Source organism: Phocoena sinus, chromosome 11, assembly GCF_008692025.1.
Source record: "Phocoena sinus isolate mPhoSin1 chromosome 11, mPhoSin1.pri, whole genome shotgun sequence".
Classification (NCBI taxonomy): domain Eukaryota; kingdom Metazoa; phylum Chordata; class Mammalia; order Artiodactyla; family Phocoenidae; genus Phocoena; species Phocoena sinus.
Window position 1 is genome coordinate 42,274,021 of NC_045773.1, and position 23,170 is coordinate 42,297,190.

General features: G+C 46.5%; 1 protein-coding gene across 1 annotated transcript; it reads left to right on the forward strand.

Moving 5' to 3' along the window:
• Positions 1-10,256: 10,256 nt before the first annotated feature.
• TMEM158 (transmembrane protein 158) lies at positions 10,257-12,058 on the forward strand. Its single transcript, XM_032650551.1, has one exon. It carries the CDS (start codon positions 10,550-10,552, stop codon positions 11,423-11,425), a length of 876 nt encoding a protein of 291 aa, XP_032506442.1. The 5' UTR covers positions 10,257-10,549; the 3' UTR covers positions 11,426-12,058.
• Positions 12,059-23,170: the final 11,112 nt, after the last annotated feature.

Consider the following 23,170-nt stretch of genomic DNA (forward strand, 5'->3'; position numbering starts at 1 on the left):
ACTCCAACCTCTGCTGGCCCAGTCCTGCTCCCAACACTGCTCCCCATCCTGGCACCTTCTCTGGCCTGGATACCATGGAAGTTGCCCTGGTTAGTCGCTGGAAATCATCTTTCCAAACCATGGAAAGATCTGGATCTCTTTAGTTAAGCAAATCCAGATGATGGGCAGTCTGGGATCCCCTTCTCTGCTTCTCTGGAGAAAACTGGGAAGCAGATGCCCCTGGCATAAACATTTTTATGTAACGTTTTCTATCTCCAGGAATAGTACTCTAATAATATGTGACAAGATGGAGCAAACACTGTTCACAAAATTCCTCTTAGGGAGAGTATTCTATGTGTTCAAAAGAAATGCTCCAAGTCAGTGGTTCTCAAAGTGTGTCCGCAGACCAGCAGCCTCAGCATCACCTGGAAATCGTCAGGGGTCTTGTTAGAGATGCAGATTCTCAGGCCCCACCCTGCATTGCTGCATCAGAACCACTAGGGTGGGCCCTCCAGGGGATTCAGGAGCAGTTACAGTCTGGAAAGCCAATTTTGGTGGAAATCGGGAAGCTCCAGAACATGCTCCAGTAGCAAAATCCAGGGCTCAATGGCCTTGTAAGAAGGAAGGGTCTGGTTCCCTGCATGGCTCAGGTCAGGGGAGTCCCAGGAAAGATTGGGAGGTAGGATCCAGGGAAGAACTGGATTGCTCTTTACAATAGAAGGGAAGGACTTCTGAGGTCCCCTGAGGAAATCTAGGGGAGAGGAGAGTGAAGACAGTGAGGCTGGGTGCTATGTGGGAAAAAGGAAGAGAGAGTGAGACCCCCATAACAGGGAGTATCTCAAGACATTGTCGGTGGTATCACGAGCCTTATGCAATGTGCTCTCTCCCTAAACTGCACAAAGCATCGGTGAAGGTTATGCAAATAACCAAAGTTCTGGGGGTTCTACACTCTGGACACCATGAGAGGAGCTAAAGTCTGCATGATGGTCTCAATGCCACACTCAGCAGAAAACTCTCGTAAAGAGAATTGTCACGGCTGCGTACTCTTTCATAAGGAGAACATTTCTCTATTTCCTAGCCATCCCCTTACTGGGGGGCATTTTGTTGGTTTCCAATTTTTCACCATCATAAACAACATGATAAATGTCTTGGAGCTACAAACTTTCTCTTTATTCACGATTATGACCTTGGAACACAGATTCACAAATGCTGAGCGATTCAGTTCAAATGCTAATTATATAGAGAACAGAAATTTCCCCTGAGATTGAGCAGGGGAGGGAGTGGTGCTCATTTATGAATATGATTAAGGAGAGAAAAAAGTGTGTTCTTTCTTTGAGAGAATTAGAGGGGTTCAAAGAGTAGAGATGGCATTCTGGGGGCTGTGAGAAAAGGGAGTAGAGGGGCTTCCCAGTAAGATTAAAGCAGTGCTAAAGCTGAGGGTGTTTTGAGTGATAACAAGAGGGCTGACAGATAGCTGCTGCATGTATTTGGTTGCATGTGTCAGACACGCAACTCTAGCCTGCTTCCAGTTTCACAACTGTGCTTTTAAGCTCACAATCTGGTCAGAACAGGGGCAGTGCAGGCTTCAAGTCCTGCTAGATCAAGGGTCACAAATGATAACAACAAGCCTTCCGGCATCTCTCAGAAACTGCTATTGGTTATTCCTTCCTACTGTAAACAGGCTTTCTGTGTGCAGGGAGAGGAGAAATGGGCAGGGGGTGGAGGAAGGAGTGGGCAGAGCTGCAGACAACTCCAGTATTCCTTCATCCCAGCCAGACATGCCAGAGGAAAGAGATGCCTTCTCTCCTCCAGCTTCATGTATCAAATCCCAAGGATGGTCTCTGATTGGCTGGCTTGGGTCACATGCTCCCGGGGCAAATCATTAGGGTTAGGTGGCTGGGGCACTATGATTGGTTAGGCCTGGGTCACATGTTCATCACTGAAACCAGGGTCCAGGTACTCTAACTGGTAGCACCACCAAGACCATATGGATTTAGGGAGCAGCAGATACCCAAGAGAAAGGAAGGTCCTTTCCTGAAGAAACAGGCAGACAAAACCAGATATTCACTATCTGTATTCCTTCATACCCTGGCAGCTACTGTTAGTCCATCACAGTATTTCCCCCTTGAGCCAAGATTCAGCCTCAGAATCCTTCTGAACACAGCACTCAGGTAATGACTTCCAGCCAATCCAAGCTAGCCTACAAGATAAAAGTGATCTGCCATTTTGAGGCTTAAAACAAGATGCCAGATCATTGATGAACAAGAGACTAAAGTGAACTGGATTTAAGAAAGGTGTAAGCCACAGGGGTCAGTTCAGAACCCTAATGGGTCCCCTCTGGGAGATGCCTGCTCAGGGGACTGTAGGTGACTGCAGGTATCAGTCTCTGTGACAGTGAGATGGTCGGGCCCTGGTGGAGCATGGGACATTGTGAGACTGTCTGCCTATGGGAAGCCAAATGTGTTTCCTTTCCATTACTGTCACTGAAAAGCGAGTCGCAAGTGGGCAGCGTGGGAAATCTCTGAGCTTCACTCATTAGATTTCCACAGGACTTTGGCTTTAAGAGAAAACTGATCCCTACCACCTGTGTGCTCCACTGCTTAGTCAGCAGCCAGCCAGAGAGGGCGATACCTGCTGGGCTAGGGTGGACAGGGCTGGAACCACAGGCCCAGTTCCAGGGTAGCACTGGGTTCTCCCATGGAGGGGCTCACAGCTCACATCTCCAAAGTGCACAGGGCAAAGCAAACTGAGGCACCATCAAAATGAAGACTGCCATTGAGGGGGACAGCCTGGATGGTGAGGACAGGGCACAGCCAGCTCTGGGTGACCCTGGTACATAGCTTCAAGCAGGCAGTCACCTGGGGATTCTCATACCATGCAAAGGACTGCAGGAGTTTGGCCAACAGCCCGGGTACCAGGAAGAAGAATGACCTGATGGCCTCACTTGGGACAGTGGGCTCCAAGTTCCTGCCTATTCCCATGGACTCCTTCAGGACTTAAGGGTGGGGTTGGTTCAGCCTGGGCTTCCACTCACATCGGGGTCTCCTGGGGCCTGACCCAGGTTCTCAGCAGAGCTGGAAGGAGAAAGGCTTAATTGCATCAGAATGGAAGCTGGCCAAGTGTGCTGACACTTTCAGCCCATGCAATCAATCCTCCATCGTGTAAATAGAGTTAGGAGTGTGATTCTGGCAATTATAAAGCCCATTATTTTCCTCTTCTTCTCTAAGTAAATTAGAAAGGCTCTTTGCTCTCACTTTGCAACTGGACCTCATTTTTAAAGTGCAGCTGTAAAAGCACTGCAACAGACTGTACTTAGAGAGGTGCCATGTTTGATGGCCAGTTGGCCATGGGTTGTGGCTTCCAGCCCCGGTTTTGCTGCCAACCAGACTGTGATCTTTGGTGAGGCCAGCAGCCATCTCTGGGCCTTGGTTTCCCCATTTATAAAACGAGGAGCTTGGACTAGGTGGCCTCTGCGATCCCTTCCAACTCTCATGGCCACAGGAATCCGAGTGTGCTTGATTACTAGGGATGGCTCCGGGTAGACAGGAATGTACACTAGCTTCTTTTAAGCCAGGAGCCATCCCTCTTTCTTTATTTTCCACATACAATGATGAACCCCTGCAGGTGCAAATACATCCATTTCCACAGCAGTGTAAGGAGAGAGGAAGAGCTGCGTGCCCATGTTTCTGGAATCCAAAGTGCTAGTCACTCTCACTGAATGCTGTTTTGCAATAAGAATCCCATTTAACCCTTAGAAGAGAGCAGCTCTTAGGCCCATTTCACAGACAAGAAAACCGAGACACAGTAAAGTAGTGCATCCAGTCTAGGTCTACCCAGCTCCGAAGGCCATGTTCATAGTCACAACTCTCTCAAATCCCCAAATCTGGGGACTTTCGTAGAGAAAGAATGGGTAGACCAAGAGGCCAACTCAACACGAAGGCAATGCCAGGCAGGACCCCTGAGTGACAGGACATGCCCAGGCAAGTGGCAGATGTCCCCCTGCATGTGGGGCCAGTAGATCCAGCAGGAAGGGGGCGCAGTGAGAAGGCATGAAAGATTTTGACAAATGTGTTCCAATGTTCCTGGCTCTCTCCAAATGGGCTCTTGCTTCCTCCGTCTCCTCCCTACCTCTGGAAACGGAACACCAACGATTTCACTTGAAGGGAGTGTTTGGTGCTGTTTTAAAGCAGCACGAAGTAAATTTTTATGACGCTGGTTACTGCTTGATGGGGAACATTTCAGCTGCCTTGGCTCTGATGACCCAGCTCTGTCTCCCATATTTGCCATACTGAAATTCTCAGAATTTACACTTATAAATGTTAAATGACATTTTAATTTTTTATAAGGTGGATACAAGAACAACAAAATAGGGCTTCCCTGGTGGCGCAGTGGTTGAGAGTCTGCCTGCCGATGCAGGGGACACGGGTTCGTGCCCTGGTTCGGGAAGATCCCACATGCCGCGGAGAGGCTGGGCCCGTGAGCCATGGCCGCTGAGCCTGCACGTCCGGAGCCTGTGCTCCGCAACTGTAGAGGCCACAACAGTGAGAGGCCCGCGTACCGCAAAAAAAAAAAAAAAACAACAAAATATCATTTGCTTTAAGGGTTGTCTTTCCAAAAGAAATTACTTTAAGCAGCACCAAAGTTTTAGAAATGCACATCACCATATTACCAAAAAAAAAAAAAGTTTTTAAAAGATAATTTCAGTCAGTTTGCCTGACAGATGCTCACCCTGGAAATAAGTATTTAATGGTGGTTTTTTCACAGAAACTATTCTGCTATCCCCATCAATGGGGTTTAGTCAATACCTCTTGAATATTTCACCAAGTAACTTGTGAATACATTATCTTAGAATCCATCAACGTCATACCTGAAAGCTCTCAGGTATCTCAGGAGCTCCAGGCTGGATGTCTGCGCAGCTGAGCAGTCCCTGCTGAATCCCAGGTTCCTGACCAGCACTTACTGAGTACCAGGAGCCCTGATGGCCCTGGAGGTAGAGCAACAGGCATGGGGAATCCAGGGCTCCATCCATAAGGATGCACCAGATTGGGAAAACATCCTCCAGAATTTCAGTATTGGTGGAATTTATGAACTGGGACTGAGTGTAGGCTAGATATAATTGGAATGCTAAAGAGATGCAGATGACCCATCCTTTGCCAACTGCCCCAGACATCCTGCACCTGCTTCCTCATCATTAAAACAGGACAATAACCTCCAACTCACAAGGCTGTCGGTGATGGCAGAGACCATTTAGCAGGGCTGTGATTAAGAACACCGTTGTCAGATGAGGTTTGGATTTTGGTTCCACCACTGTGATTCTGCATAAGTGACTTAATCCCTCGAGGCTCCGTTTACCTCATCTGTAAAATGGTCACAGTAATCTCTTTCTCAGGAGACTACGGCGGGGATGCATTTCAAGTGGTTGACACAGTGCCTGGAGCACAGTAAGTGTCTGTCAAGGGACAGTTATCATCTGGTGAAGGTACCAATGCTAGGCCAAACCCAAAAGAGGGTCTCACTTGGCAGGATTTCTCTCCCCTTCAAATTATTTCACATATGTTATCACCTGGGCACCATTTTCTTCCTCACATTCTCTCTTAGATACTCTCCATCTTCCTATAACAGCACAAGCTTCTTATTGCCTCAAAAAGTCTTCGCTGAGATCTTACCAGAAGCCCAGCATGATGTCTGGGTCTCTGGACAGAAAAGAAATACCAGCAGTGGCCCTGCCCACCATGCACAGAGGATATCCATAAGCAAACAATGAATGCACCAGGCTGAATTGTCTTAGTAACAGCTTGAGCTGGCCACAGCAGCCTTGTCCCAAGGCAGCCCACGATTAATTGCCAAATGAATTGTGTGGGCTATAATTGTTGCCAGAAGTATGCAGAGGGAAATCTCCCTTCTGACCACAGTGATCAGGAAGAATAAACATCCACACCCTGGAGATCTGGCTGAGCCACCCGGTGAGGTCACGAAGCAGCCTGGAAGCAGAGGGCACAGGACTGGTCAGGCTCGAATCACCTGAACACTGGGGGCCCCCAGCCCTCCCCCAGTGCCTGGTACAAAGGCCCAGCTCTTCAGCAGCTCCTGCAGTCAAGTTTCCCATCTGAGGAATGGGATTTCGCAGGGGGACTGGAATGAAAAGAATTCTTCCCCTATTTCCTAGTGCCCCCCCACCAAAACACATGCCAACCCAACTACCACAGCCTTCACCAGTGACTCTGGTATAGCTGAACCACTGGTTTCTAAGCCCCTCTTTCCTCTGTCCTATTTTTACGATTCTTTTGTAGTTCTTGCTTACTTCTCAGTCTACAGCGTGTGGTAATCATATCTAACAAATTACTGTACCTGTGGCACTCTGAGGTCGTTAGATGAAAGGAATTCAAATAACCCAGGGAGATCTTTCTGTTAATTATAACTTCAGTAGGCAGCATAAGGAAAAATTAGCTAACACCGGGGAAGGACACAGGAAATGAAAAGAATGAAACAACTGGGTATCATTACTAATTATTTTCTTTGAAGTCCTCATGATTGTTTTCTAACAATACAGTCCATGTAGAAGAACTTGCTATTTGTATTTTATAGACAAAACAGAGATTTATCCAAGTCTTCCATTCATGTGATAAAAATGATAGGACTTGAGGAGATGGAAGGAGTCTCGTTTGCCTTTCTTCCTTAGATAGAAGGGAAGTCTGGGCTCATCTGGGATGTTCTTCCTAGTCATTCAGCTTGCCCTGACTCATGTCCCTCAGTGCTGCTGGGTGTCAGGGTTTGCGAGATCAATTCAGTCTTCCAGGCCAAACTCTGTCGTGCCAGGTGGTTCCCCATGGGACCTGGCTCCTCCACCAGTCCCGGGCAGGGCAGGGCCAGGTGAGGGGCTCCCGGCCTGCAGGCTGGTAGGGGCTACGTGAGTCTTGTTGCTGTGGAACTGGCGTGGCTCTGTCCATCTCAATTCCCTGACCGCTCCCCGACACCCTGCCTGCTGCGTTGGCCCAGTCTATTAAATTCACTCACTCATTCATCAGCTAGTTATTGAACCCCTACTATATGCCACGCACTGTTCCATTGAACAAAACAGATAAAGCCCTGCTTTGAGGCAGCAAGCATTCCAAAGAAGGGATAGACATTAAACAAAGAAGAAAAACCTACGGTGTGACGGCTGACGATAAGTACCAGGAAGACACGGAACAATGCACAAGAGGTTGGAGAGGGATGGGGATGCTGGGAATGGGTGCTGTTTTACAGGAATGGTCCGGAAAGGCCTCTCTGGGGAAGCTGACATCTTAACAGAGATCTGTGGGAAGGGAGGGAGCAAGCAAGATAGCTATCAGAAAGAATGGCATCCTAGGCAGAGGAAACAGCATGGGCAAAGGCTCTGCGTCTGGATTTGCTTGCTGTGTTCCAGGAATAGCAAGGAGGAAGGCAGTATGCCTGGAACAGAGCCGGTGAGGGAAAGGGAAAGCGGTAGGAGATGGATCAGAGAAGGGACCAGGAGCCAGACAACTTAACCAGGTCTCCGCCTGTAGCTTGGGCAGAATTCTTAACCAGCAACTGCATGTTGAGTGCCCTATGCTCCTGGCTGGACCCCAGATCCCCTCTGGGCTGAAGGGAAGAACACAAAGTGATAATGGCTGTAAAAGGTAGTGGGACTTCAATTTTTTTTTTTTTAAGTATTAGTTGCATATTTAGAGAATACAAAGATTGCAGAAAAGAATAATGATGCAGATGCAGAGAAGTAAAGAATCAGGCATCCGGGATTCTAATGGTTTCCTCCACTGTTTTCCAATCTTTGTCTAATGCTGTTATAATATGCTGGTTATATATATATCTTTAAAAAGAAACTCGACCAAAAGTTTGTATCAAAATGAAATTAGAATTACACCATATATTCTTTTAACTTATGCACAGACTTTGGAACCCAACCTCAGTAAGACAAGACACAACTAGTTCTTTGAAAGGCACAAAAACTTTCGAGTCAGTGGAGACTGGACTGATATTCCGGTTTTGCCACCAGTTGCTGTGGGGCCTCAGGTGGGTTACTCACGCTCTTTGAGCCTCAGTTTTTTCACTGTAAAATAGGTATCACATCCATAGGATTGTTGAAAAGAGTAGAGATGATGTGTGTAAAACACCTGGCATGTGGAAAGTACTAAATAAATGGTGGCTGGTCAGAGCTATTAGCAAACAGGCAAATTTGTCCAATCAACAAACACAGCCTCTCGAGACCCTGTGCTCAAGTGCTTCTGCCATTGCTGGTAACACAGAAGTAAACAAGACCGAAAACAACGTAATTTTATCTTATCTTCCCAAATTCCAATTGCCCCTAAAGACAGCAAATCAATCTAGAACTGTGGTTGTCCCTCTGAACGAGGGTAAGGTTTTGGAGTCCTACACGTGCTGGAAAAGTGGGCAGAATTCAGGTTCCTAGGACGCAGGGCAACGGTGGCACAGCTTTGCAGCGAACTATTTGGCTCCCCAAGTGGCTCTGTGTCTTCTTCCTTTGCTGCTGCCTCCCTGCTGCTCAAAGCCAGGAAGCTCCCACCTCTGGCTGAAACCCTAGAGAGCATCACTTACTGTCAAAGACAGTGGACTCAAAACCCACCCCTTGAAGACTGGGCCTCTCTCAGCCCTGAAGATTACCTGAGGCCCCTGTTCTTGGGCTGTTCACCAGCCACATGGCTCAGATTAAAACAGCTCTGCCATATCAGACAATAAATTCTGTTCCTGACATGCAAGTCTGAAGGGAAAACTAACTTTTAATAAAAGCACGAAAATTCACATTGTTCTCTCTGGTAGTTTGCTTCCCAGCAGAAAAGTGACGAAGGCTTAAACAAAAGGGAGTCCCATCCCCTCAAGGAAATTCATCATTTCTGTAGAAACCAAGGGTCATTCCAGACAGCCAGCTCGGGCTAGACTGATAGGAACTACATCTCATCAGCCAACGCATGAGCACCTCTGTGAACAGATGGACAGACACTGGGTTGAGTGCACTGATCACAGCAACCCCGCAAGGCAGGTACCACTGGCCCCACTGTTCAGATTGGGAAGCCAAGGCCAAGTCAGAATAATAACTTGCCCAAGTGGAAAGAAGGCAGTTAGGTTTGCGACCTATATTTTGGAGCTGTTTTTACATCTTCCTCAACCTGGTTTGACTTACTGTTAGAAACAATGGATAACTCTGCCAGAAATGTAATCAGCCACCAAGCCTAGCAATGTAGTTCTGTTCAGGAAACGGAGCTGGTTTAGACGGAGTGCCATTTTGGTGATGGCCTGTGTCTGCTCTCTCCACCCCTTCCCTCTCAGACTCAGGAATAGCTGGTGCTCACGGAGCACACTGGCTTCAAACCACAGGGGTATTCTCTTGGAGCAGCATCAGTGAATTTTTCTTACCAAGTGTAAAAGGCCAAACTGCTAGGAAAGTGTTTTTTAAAATATAAATCTGATCTTGGCACGTTATTCTCGACAGGCCTTCCTCCACTTAATATCCTAACGGAGATGAATCTTCCCTTGAACAGACTCTACATACAAATCTTTCATAAATACGTGCTCATTGGACTTGCCAGACAGGGCCTTGCACATGAGGAGCTGTTTCCTGGAAGTGAAAGTCCCTATCAGGAAACCCCAGAGCTGCAAGGTTATGGGGCTCACATTCCCACCCGACCCTCTCAACCCCAACTCCATAGAGTTCTTGGAATTTTGGGGTTTGCTTGCTGTGAGAATACCAAGTGGATCTATTGTGTTGGAGGTACATTAAAAACCCGCCAAACTCTCCGGACCTAAGAGTCACTCGTGGCCAGGAGTTCTGGTTCTGGCTCTTGGGGTGGCCTGGGGAAGTCTTTCCCCCTATCTCCGCCTCAGTTTTACCTTCTGTAAAAGGAGCGAGGTCCAGGTGAGCACTAAGGTGAGACATCTCAGGCCCGCCTCAGGCGTGACAAAAGCCTCCCTCCGAGGACGCCATTCCCTCAAAGTGCCTTCGCCGCTTGGAGTTGGACTCCGGCGGTGTGGCGGGGCCGCCAGGGCGCGTCCGCAAGCTTCGCGAGCCGGGCCAAGCCACCCCACCCCAAACTATCGGAAAACAGCCACAGAAGCGACCGTCCAGGCCCACGCGCAGGCCTCGGAGTCCCACCCCCGCACGCTGCCTACACCCCTCCCGGCCCGCCCGACCACGCCCCCGCTCCCGCCGTGGCGCGTGCAACCCCGCCCTCCCCGGAGTCTCCGAGCCTAGCGGGCGGAGGGCGGGGCGGGATGGGGCGAGGCGCGCGGGAGGCGGAGCCGAGTCGGGGAATCCTGCTCCCGGCTAGCGCAGGGCCCAGCAGAAGCGCCTGGCCGTCCGAGGGCTCCCGCGTCGGGGGCGGCGGGGAACCCCAGACACCAACGGGCCGGGAGGGAAACGCGCCAAGCGAGCCGCCGCCACCGCCTCCGCGCCGCCCCCGTGGGCTGAGGGGGGCCCGACGCGTCTTCACTCCGCCCGCCGCCAGTCCCCGCGGTCCCGCCGTCCGCTCGCCGGCTCGTCTCCCGCGCGCCATGCAGCCACCGCCTGCCCTGCGCGCGTAGGCGCCCGCCACAGGCCATGCTGCCCCTGCTCGCCGCGCTGCTGGCCGCCGCCTGCCCGCTGCCGCCCGCCCGCGGCGGGGCCGCGGACGCGCCGGGCCTCCTCGGGGCGCCCCTCAACGCCTCGGTCAACGCGTCGTCTGCGGACGAGCCTGCCGCCCCGCGGCTGCTGGCCTCGGCTGCGCCCGGGGCCCCCGAGCGCCCCGGCCCGGAGGAGGAGGCGGCGGCGCCGTGCAACATCAGCGTGCAGCGACAGATGCTGAGCTCGCTGCTCGTGCGTTGGGGCCGCCCGCGGGGCTTCCAGTGCGACCTGCTCCTCTTCTCCACCAACGCGCATGGCCGCGCCTTCTTCGCCGCCGCCTTCCACCGAGTCGGGCCGCCGCTACTTATCGAGCACCTAGGGCTGGCGGCGGGCGGCGCGCAGCAGGACCTGCGCCTCTGCGTGGGCTGCGGCTGGGTGCGCGGCCGCCGCCCCGGCCGCCTCCGGCCCGCCGGCGCCACCGCCGGGACGCCCACCGCGCTGCCCGCCTACCCCGCAGCCGAGCCCCCCGGGCCGCTGTGGCTGCAGGGAGAGCCGCTGCATTTCTGCTGCCTGGACTTCAGCCTGGAGGAGCTGCAGGGCGAGCCGGGCTGGCGGCTGAACCGAAAGCCCATCGAGTCCACGCTGGTGGCCTGCTTCATGACCCTGGTCATCGTCGTGTGGAGCGTGGCCGCCCTCATCTGGCCGGTGCCCATCATCGCCGGCTTCCTGCCCAACGGCATGGAGCAGCGCCGGACCGCCGCCGCCGCCGCCGCCCCCGCCGCCGTACCCGCTGGGACCACCACCGCCGCCGCCGCCGCCGCCGCAGCCGCTGCCGCAGCCGCGGCCGTCACCTCGGGGGCGGCGACCAAGTGACCCGCCCCACTCCTCCCCTTGTCCTCCCTATGTCCGCGCTCTCGGTGCCTTTCCCGCCGGGAGACTCGGCCGGTGTGCTTCGTGCAGTAGTGACCGTTAGTTCTTCCGGGGAGGGGTCCACGGAAGAGGCCCCAGCGTGTGGGAAAAGCCAGGTTTGTGCCGCGCTTCTGGCTCCGAAAAGCAGATGCAAGCCCTTGCCCTGTAGGGTGAGATCCGCAGCTTGGAAGACGGAGAGGAGGGAAATGGGGCCCTTTCCCCTCTTTGCGTCCCCCTGCCCTCCTTCCTCCCCGCACCCACGTGCCCATGGCAGAAAATGACCAAATCCTGTGTATTTGTTTTATATATTTAATAACTGTTTTAAATGAAAGTTTTAGTAAAAAAAATCAAATTGCTATTGCTGTAGTAAGGGAAGCTCTTTGTATCTGAACATAGTATTTGAAGTTTGTTGTTTTTTAATTTATTTAAAAGGGGGAGGAGGCATGGGAATGATTTAACACTGATATATTGTTACCGCTGAAAATGAACTTTATTAACCTTTTTCCAAGTCGGTCTATCCAGTGACGTGGCCAGATGGGCGTTTCTTCTTGTACTTATGTGTTTTTTTGGCTTTTAATACAGACATTTTCCTCCAGAGATGCGTATGGGTCTTTATTTGATTCGGAAAAGGAATCCAAGAATTACAAGATGATTCCCTGAAACGTGAGGAAGGGAATCTTCAGAAAGTGAGAGAAGGGCTAACTCTGTCTCCCTTACCTGTCTGGGAGAGGCGGGAGATGGAAACCATACTACTGACCCTAATGGCAGTGTTTTTGCCTCTCACCACGCGGCCACCCCCACCCCTCAGCCTCACTGACACCCGTCACAGCGGCATACAGGGTTTTATGTGATTTATCTTTTTACGCATTTCCCTCAGGCCCTGCAAAACACCAAGTTAAGTGCCAAAATGGTGAAATCGGTAGTTCCTCTGAGCCAGGTGTCTTTCATGAAAATGACCCATTTTAAAAGGCATGTAGATTTCCTATTCATATGTGTAACCTTTAGTATACGAACACATTTCAAAAGCTGGTTTTAAAGCCTGAGCTATTTCGGCATTAAGATTTTTTCAAGGTAAACTCTTACAGACTAATTAACACCTTAAAAAAAATTTAAGCTACTTTCTCTTGTTCCATCTCCTCCCCACTTTTGAGTGAATACTTGATAACTGTTCTAGAGCATACTGTTCTAGTGAATACTAGTTATCGTTCTTGATAGTTCTCAAAGTGGTGTCCCTGGAACAGCAACATCAGTAACACCCGGGAACTTGTTAGAGATGCAGAACTGGGGCCCTGCCCAGGACCTACAGATGCAGAAACTCTGGGGTGGGGCCCAGCAATCTGCTTTAACAAGCCCTGTGACAAATTCTGATGGGATTCAAATTTGAGAACCACTGTGTACTAGTGGAAGAGAACCTTCAAAGTATGTAGCCTCCTTTTATCTCAAGATGTCTCTATTATATCAAAGAAATGGGACCGTTTTTTCACAGGAATCTGTCTGGAGGAGAGTCTGGGTCATTGCCCTGTAGCTTCAGTTGTTCCTGTCTCTTAGGGGTCCAGGATATCTCTAGCAGAAGCCAGCCTCTTAGAGAGGAAAGCGTGAGGGTGGCAGTCTTCCTCTATCTCCTGATCCAGGCATTGGAGAAGTTCAGTATAATGCAAATCCGCTAGCCTCACGCGTCACTGTAAACCTTCTTATACCCCAAAGCAAGGTAGGTTGTGAACTGCTCTCTTCTCTAACCCTGTGGTAACTAGCAGGGGAAAATCAATAACTTTCCTAAACTTGGTCAATTTTAATATAGTCATAGCATTTGTAATTCTGGAAGGCATATTAAGAATTCCTAGGATAACACACACACATACACACACAGTCACCCTGATTTTTCCAAGATGAAAATTGAGGCTCAGGTTCAGCATTTTGCCTACAATCACACAGCTACACAAAAAAGCAGAGCTGAAACCAAACCTGGGTCTTCTGCCTCCCTGACTCTTATTTTTTCATCACCAGAAACTGCCCTTTCTAGGTGAATTAGGAGCTAGCCACTCAGAGTCTGATCCTCTGTTGACCCACCCCTGTCACTGTCAGATTCTGTGTAGTCACAAATGCAAAGGAGCCAGAGAGCATCAATTTTTTAAATGAGACACTCAGGCACTTGATAAAACTTTCTATGTATTTTTACACACACACACACCTAAAACGTATTTAGATCTATCGATCAATCGTGCTACACACACACACACACACACGTTGGATGACCGTAGTTCACTATGCTGACTTTGGCTGCTTTCTAAGAGCCAGAGCTCTAAGCAGGAGACTGCAAAGTGAGGATGGAGCCTGTGTCCTGTTGGTCTCTTTAAGTTGGCACCATCCACTGGGTAAAGGAAGTAAGACGCTGGCAGGCTCAGCTTCAGGGTCTGTGCTCCTAGTCAGTTTGATTTGCATCATCTCAGTAGTGAAACACTTCCAAAATGCAGTTTACTAAAGTACTAAATCAGTACTTCTTTGACGGGACAGGAAGTGTGCCACTGTAGCCTGTGTGCGCCTACGTGTGCAATTCCCAGATTACAGTTCATTCTTTAAGTCTCCTGAGTGATGGAGGTCATCAGCCTGGTGGCCATTCCAATGTTTGGGTAGAGTGGGTCCCAAAAGAACTCAACTGGGGAGATTTAGACAAAAATACACTCTGGATCTCCATGATCTAGGAGTCATCAAGGGAGAAGGATGGAAGGAGTTAAAATGAAAGAAAGAGGGCTTCCCTGGTGGCGCAGTGATTGAGAGTCCGCCTGCTGATGCAGGGGACACGGGTTTGTGCACAGGTCTGGGAAGATCCCACATGCCGCGGAGCTGCTGGGCCTGTGAGCCACGGCCGCTGAGCCTGCGTGTCCGGAGCCTGTGCTCCACAACGGGAGAGGCCACAACAGTGAGAGGCCCACGTGCCAAAAAAAAATGGAAAGGAATGGAGAGAAGGTCAGAGCAGGCGTCCCCTCTCACCTGGCCTAGCCCCTCCCCCACCGCACAGAAATGACTCGTTCATTGACAACAGGGGCGAGAAGAGGGCTGGTCTTCACTGTTCCAATTCTCTACTTTCACTGGGGAAGAATCATCCATTTCTCAGCTAGGTTAAAAGGTTTAAAGCTACGAGGATTGGGAGAGTTAAGAGCAATATAAAGACACTGAGTGCATGGCTCAGCCTTTCCCTGGGAACACTGGGAGAAAAAGTCACTAAGAGAGGATGAAGATGACAGAGGGCAATGGCCCAGACCCACCCAGGTCACTGTGGTGTGGCTGCTATGCTGTACACCTCTCACCTCATCCTGGGTGCTCCACAGCACCTGTTCGGGTCATCAGCGTCCCGTCTTCTGTCTGGTCTCCTGCTGTAGACCTTCTGTTTCCCCCAGCCCCCAAACCAGGGCAGTCTCTCCTTCAGACAATGCCTTTGCTTTGCATCTCCTGGGACATCTCTCCCAGTGCAACACTTGGCTCCTTCTGGGCTGGGAGTGCCAAACCACTTAAGCACGTGGGGACCGCCTGGGAACAAACCGGAAACCGGAACTCAGGTATTTACCAGATACCACTCTCTCTGGCTCTTCCCTTCTGGGTCTTTGGTTTTAGTGCAAAACTGTGCCGTGCAGTGTGCTCACACTAGGCATCAGTAGACCCCGAGGTCCCCCAGCTCCTCCTTGCCAACTCTCAGTTCTTTGGGGTTCTTGTTCTCTAGATCTTCACCTTCCCTGGGTCTTACCCTAAGGACAAGCATTCCTAGCAGTCTCCAGCTCTCAGAAATCTTCAAGAACCTCCCTCTTCTCTGGGCCTGCAACCTCCCATCAGCTCTGAGTAATTTCTTAAATTTATGCGATTTTTCCTAATGCCCCACCTGGCAGCTCCATCACTGGTCAGCTCCTGCTGTTCTCTCCAAAGCCAGGGTCTCTGCTACCAGCAGGCCCCTTACCATTCACAGCCCTCTGCTTCTCCTCTACCTTCTTCCTGAGAAGCTGCCATCTCTCCCTCCTCACCTCCAGCTACCAGGATCGCACAGTCTGCAGCCCAGCCTTGGCATCCCCCACACAGGTGCTGAGGCGTGGTAATTTCTGCCATGCCTTGGGAAAGGCCAGGGTCCAAGCATATTTTGAGGATGATGGGGATTTACTGTAGTTCTCTGAGGGCTGGTAGCATGGCTGCTGCTCACCCAGGACAATTAAAGGCCTCTCTCCTCCCCTCACCCTGAGCATTTTCCTGGTGTTCTTACTGCCTGAGTATTCCCAGAACTGTCTCCTTAAAGTACCGGGGTGAGTTAGTGTGCCTCCGAGGACCCATTATTTTTTGTGCTTTCACAGGGGCAGTGATGAAAGTCAAAATAATTGGCATCTTGATAACATCCTAAGGCCTCATTTTGACTCTTCATACAAATTGTCTCCTAGAAAGCTTTTTTGGCACTTGAGAAAATAACTTACCTTGAGGGTACCCAGCAGGCCCCACTTTACTCTGTGACCAGAATCCTTCCTGGGCTCCTGGGAAGTTTTATCAGACTTCCTGAGGGTCAGCAGGCAGGGAGGGGGTGGGGAAAGATTGCTGACCGCATAGCTGTCTACCCCACCCTGGTCTGACCCTGGACTGCAGGTGTGAACCTTGTTCGGAACCTAGAAGAGCTCCCCAACCCCTCCCAGTGGCTGTGCTACAGTGTCTCTGAGTCCCTGCTGTTTTCCCAGCAGTCCAAGGCTCCGTGTTGTTCTATCCCAGAGGATATACTTGTGAATTGCAGCCTAGCTCTTGGCCTTGTACACTTAGCCACTCTGGACTTAAATCATGATTCACACTGTGTAATGATCTAGAATTGTGATTTTTATCATTGTAATAATTTGGAATCTTATTTCAGAATATTTTATGATCATAGGAGTACCCTGTTTTGAGTTAAATGCCATGTTCTTTGGTTCTCCTAGTACGAAAGATGCTGAGTTTCTTAACATTATACCCTAAATCACCTCCTGTGTTCCTAGATAATTCTGCAACCTCTAGAGGAGGACTACACTGGAAATAATAATAATAATTATTATTATCATCATCAAAAGTACTATTGTTATTAATTGTTCTTTTGAATTAGAGAGGGAGAAGTAGAAGGGAAAACAATAACAGGAGAGGAGATGTGACTAGCTTTAATTTTGCACAGCAAACGAAACCATAAACAAAATGAAAAGACAACCTACAGAATGGGAGAAAATATTTGCAAACGATGTGACCGACAGGACTTAATTTCCAAAATATGCAAACAACTCAACAAAAAAAAACCCCACAAATAACCCAATTGAAAAATGGGCAGAATATCTAAATAGAAATTTCTCCAAAGAAGACATACAGATGGCCAACAGGCACATGAAAAGATGCTCAACATGGCTAATTATTAGAGAAGTGCAAATCAAAACCACAGTGAGGTACCACCTCACACTGGCCAGAATGGCCATCATTAAAAAGTCTACAAATAACAAATGCTGGAGAGGGGATGGAGAAGAGGGAGCACTCTTACACTGTTGGTGGGAATGTAAGTTGGTACAGCCACTAGGGAAAATGGTATGGAGGTGCCTCAAAAAACTAAAAATAGAGTTGCCATATAATCCAGCAATCCCATTCCTGGGCGTATATCCAGAGAAAATTCTAATTTGAAAAGATACATGCCCCCCAATGTTCATAGGAGCACTATTCACACTAGCCAAGACATGGAAACAACCTAAATGTCCATCAACAGAGGAATGGATAAAGAAGATGTGGTACATTTATACAATGGAATATTACTCAGTCATAAAAAAGAATGAAATAATGCCATCTGTATGGACCTAGAGATTATCATACTAAGTGCAATAAGTCAGGAGATAGCCTAATCCACCAGAGGGCAGAGAGCAGAAGCAAGAAGAACTACAATCCTGCAGCCTGTGGAACAAAAAACCACATTCACAGAAAGATAGACAAGATGAAAAGGCAGAGGGCTATGTACCAGATGAAGGAACAAGATAAAACCCCAGAAAAAAAACTAAATGAAGTGGAGATAGGCAACCTTCCAGAAAAAGAATTCAGAATAATGATAGTGAAGATGATCCAGGACCTCAGAAAAAGAATGGAGGCAAAGATGGAGAAGATTCAAGAAATGTTTAACAAAGATCTAGAAGAATTAAAGAACAAACAAACAGAGATGAACAATACAATAACTGAAATGAAAACTACACTAGAAGGAATCAATACCAGAATAACTGAGGCAGAAAAACGGATAAGTGACCTGGAAGACAAGATGGTAGAATTCGCTGCTGTGGAACAGAGTAAAGAACAAAGAATGAAAAGAAATGAAGACAGCCTAAGAGACCTCTGGGACAACATTAAATGCAACAACATTCACATTATAGGGGTCCCAGAAGGAGAATATAGAGAGAAAGGAACCGAGAAAATATTGAAGAGATTATAGTCGAAAACTTCCCTAACATGGGAAAGGAAATAGCCACCCAAGTCCAGGAAGTGTCGAGAGTCCCATACAGGATAAACCCAAGGAGAAACATGCCAAGACACATAGTAATCAAATTGGCAATAATCAAAGACAAAGAAAAATTATTTAAAGCAGCAAGGTAAAACTGACAAATAACATACAAGGGAACTCCCAAAAGGTTAACAGCTGATTTCTCAGCAGAAACTCTACAAGCCAGAAGGGAGTGGCATGACATATTTAAAGTCATGAAAGGGAAGAACCTACAACAAAGATTACTCTACCTGGCAAGGACCTCATTCAGATTAAATGGAGAAATCAAAAGCTTTATAGACAAGTAAAACCTGAGAGAATTCAGCCCCACCAAACCAGCTCTACAACAAATGCTAAAGGAACTTCTCTAAGTGGGAAACACAAGAGAAGAAAAGGACCTATAAAAACAAACCCAAAACAATTAAGAAAACATACATATCGATAATTACCTTAAACGTGAATGGATTAAACGCTCCAACCGAAAGACACAGGCTCGCTGAATGGATACAAAAACAAGACCCATATATATGCTGTCTACAAGAGACCCACTTCAGACCTAGGGACACATACAGACTGAAAGTGAGGGGATGGAAAAAGATATTCCATGCAAATGGAAATCAAAAGAAAGCTGGAGTAGCAATACTCATATCAGATAAAATAGACTTTCAAATAAAGAATGTTACAAGAGACAAGGAAGGACACTACAGAATGATCAAGGGATCAATCCAAGAAGAAGATATAACAATTATAAATATATATGCACCCAACATGGGAGCATCTCAATACATAAGGCAACTGCTAACAGCTATAAAAGAGGAAATCGACAGTAACACAATAATAGTGGGGGACTTTAACACCTCACTTAAACCAATGGACAGATCATCCAAACAGAAAATTAATAAGGAAACACAAGCTTTAAATGACACAATAGACCAGATAGATTTAATTGATATTTATAGGACATTCCATCCAAAAACAGCGGATTACACTTTCTTCCCAAGTGCACATGGAACATTCTCCAGGATTGATCACATCTTGGGTCACAAGTCAAGCCTCAGTAAGTTTAAGAAAATTGAAATCATATCAGGCATCTTTTCTGACCACAAGGCTCTGAGATTAGAAATGAATTACAGAGAAAAAAACGTAAAAAACACAAACACATGGAGGCTAAACAATATATTACTAAATAACCAAGAGATCACTGAGGAAATCAAAGAGGAAATCAAAAAATACCTAGAAACAAATGACAATGAAAACATGTCAACCCAAAACCTATGGGATGCAGCAAAAGCAGTTGTAAGAGGGAAGTTTATAGCAATAAAATCCTGCCTCAAGAAACAACAAACATCTCAAATAAACAATCTAACCTTACACCTAAAGGAACTAGAGAAAGAACAAACAAAACCCAAAATTAGTAGAAGGAAAGAAAACATACAGATCAGAGCAGAAATAAATGAAATAGAAACAAAGAAAACAATAGCAAGGATCAATAAAACTAAAAGCTGGTTCTTTGAGAAGATAAACAAAATTGATAAACCATTAGCTGACTCATCAAGAAAAAGAGGGAGAGGACTCAAATCATTAACATTAGAAATGGAAAAGGAGAAGTTACAACAGACACCGCAGAAATACAAAGCATCCTAAGAGATTACTACAAGCAACTCTATGCCAATAAAATGGACAACCTGGAAGAAATGGACAAATTCTTAGAAAGGTATAACCTCCCAAGACTGAACCAGGAAGAAATAGAAAATATGAACAGGCCAATCACAAGTAATGAAATTGAAACTGTGATTAAAAATCTTCCAAGAAACAAAAGTCCAGGACCAGATGGCTTCACAGGTGAATTCTATCAAACATTTAGAGAAGAGGTAACACCCTTCCTCTCAAACTCTTCCAAAAAATTGCAGAGGAAGGACCACTCCCAAACTGATTCTATGAGGCCACCATCACCTTGATACCAAAACCAGACAAAGATACTACAAAAAAAGAAAATTACAGACCAATGTCACTGATGAATATAGATGCAAAAATTCTCAACAAAATGCTAGCAAACAGAATCAAACAACACATTAAAAGGATCATACACCATGATCAAGTGGGATTTATCCCAGGGATGCAAGGATTCTTCAATATATGCAAATCAATCAATGTGATACACCATATTAACAAACTGAAGAAGAAATATCATATGATCATCACAATAGATGCAGAAAAAGCTTTTGACAAAATTCAACACCCATTTATGATAAAAATTCTCCATAAAGTTGGCATAGCAGGAACCTACCTCAACATAATAAAGGCCATATATGACAAACCCACAGCAAACATTATTCTCAATGGTGAAAAACTGAAAACATTTCCTCTAAGATCAGGAACAAGACAAGGATTGTCCACTCTCACCACTATTATTCAACATAGTTTTGGAAGTCCTAGCCATGGCAGTCAGAGAAGAAAAAGAAATAAAAGGAATACAAACTGGAAAAGAAGAAGTAAAACTGTCACTGTTTGCAGATGACATGATACTATACATAGAGAATCCTAAAGATGCCACCAGAGAACTACTAGAGCTAATCAATGAATTTGGTAAAGTTGCAGGATACAATACTAATGCACAGAAATCTCTTGCATTCCTATACACTAATGATGAAAACTCTGAAAGAGAAATTATGGAAACACTCCCATTTACCATTGCAACAAAAAGAATAAAATACCTAGGAATAACCTAACTAAGGAGACAAAAGACCTGTATGCAGAAGACTATAAGACACTGATGAAAGAAATTAAAGATGATACCAACAGATGGAGAGATATACAATGTCCTTGGATTGGAAGAATCAATATTGTGAAAATGACTATACCACCCAAAGCAATGTACAGATTCAATGCAATCCCTATCAAATTACCAAAGGCATTTTTTATAGAACTAGAACAAAAAATCTTAAAATTTGTATGGAGACACAAAAGACCCTGAATAGCAAAGTGGTCTTGAGGGAAAAAAACGGAGCTGGAGGAATCAGGGTCCCAGACTTCAGACTATACTACAAAGCTACAGTAATCAAGACAATATGGTACTGACACAAAAACAGAAATATACATCAATGGAACAGGATAGAAAGCCCAGAGATAAACCCACGCACCTATGGTCAACTAATCTATGACAAAGGAGGCAAAGATATACAATGGAGAAAAGACAGTCTCTTCAATAAGTGGTGCTGGAAAAACTGGACAACTACATGTAAAAGAATGAAATTAGAACACTCCTGAACACGATACACAAAAATAAACTCAAAATGGATTCGAGACCTAAATGTAAGATCGGACACTATAAAACCCTTAGAGTAAAACATAGGAAGAACACTCTTTGACATAAATCACAGCAAGATCTTTTTTGATCAACTGCCTAGAGTAATGGAAATAAAAACAAAAATAAACAAATGAGATCTCATGAAACTTAAAAGTTTTTGCACAGCAAAGAAAACTACAAACAAGACGAAAAGACAACCCTCAGAATGGGAGAAAATATTTGAAAATGAATCAACGGACAAAGGATTAACCTCAAAAATATATAAATGGCTCATGCAGCTCAATATTGAAAAAACAAACAACCCAATCCAAAAATGGGTAGAAGACCTAAATAGACAAATCTCCAAAGAAGACATACAGATGGCCAGGAAGCACATGAAAGGCTGCTCAACATCACTAATTATTAGGGAAATGCAAATCAAAACTACAATGAGGTATCACCTCACACCAGTTAGAAAGGGCATCATCAGAAAATCTACAAACAACAAATGCAGGAGAGGGTGTGGAGAAAAGGGAACCCTTTTGCACTGCTGGTGGGAATGTAAATTGATACAGCCACTATGGAGAACAGTATGGAGTTTCCTTAAAAACCTAAAAATAGAATTACCATATGAGCCAGCAATCCCAGAGAAAACCATAATTCAAAAAGACACATGCACCCCAACATTCATTGCGGCAATATTTACAATAGCCAGGTTATGGAAGCAACCTAAATGCCCATCTACAGATGAATGGATAAAGAAGATGTGGTACATATACACAATGGAATATCACTCAGCCGTAAAAAGGAACGAAATTGGGTCATTTGTAGAGATGTGGATGAATCTAGAGACTGTTATAAAGAGTGAAGTAAGTCAGAAAGAGAAAAACAGATATCGTATATTAAAGCATATATGTGGAACCTAGAAAAATGGTACAGTTGAACCGGTTTGCAGGGCAGAAATTGAGACACAGGTGCAGAGAACAATCGTATGGACACCAAGGGGGAAAGCGTTGGGGGGTGGTGGTGGTGGTGTGATGAATTGGGAGATTGGGATTGACATATATACTCTAATATGTATTAAATGGATAACTAATAAGAACCTGCTGTATAAAAAAATAAATAAAATAAAAAATTTTTTAAATCATCAAAAATAAATGTCAGAAAGAGAAAGACAAATACCATATGATATCACTTATATGTAGAATCTAAAATATGACACAAGTAAACTTATCTACGAAATAGAAACAGACTCACAGACGTAGAGAACAGACTTGTGGTTGCCAAGGGGTAAAGGGGTGAGGGAGGGATGGAGTGGGAGTTTGGAGTTAGCAGATGCAAATTAGTATATATAGAATGGATAAACAACAAGGTCCTACTGTATAGCACAGGAAACTATATTCAGTATCCTGTGACAAACCATAATGGAAACGAATATAAAAAAGAATATAGATATATGTATAACTGAATCACTTTGCTGTACAGCAGAAATTAACACAACATTGTAAATCAACTATACTTTAATAAAAGATTAAAAAAATAAAACAGCTTTAAGAACATAAAGATTATCTCCCACCTCATCCTGTCCTCCCCTTTCCCTCACACACAATAAAAGACCCCACATAAAGGCACAAAGGACATTAAAATGGAGTGGTTGACCTGGAGCCATAGCCTGAAGCAGGTGAAGAATGGGTCATAGGAAGGCCATCTGGGGGACCTACAACGGGATGGGCACTGGCGGGAGCACATGGGGACAACAGTTGGGAACAGATTCTGCTGGTCTCCCTCTTATAAGAGCTAACCCCTGGGGGACTTCGCTGGCGAATCAGTGGTTAGGACTCTGCACTTTCACTGCCAAGGATGCAGGTTCAATCCCTGGTCAGGGAACTAAGATCCCACAAGCTGTGTGGCGCAGCCAAAAAATAAAATAAAG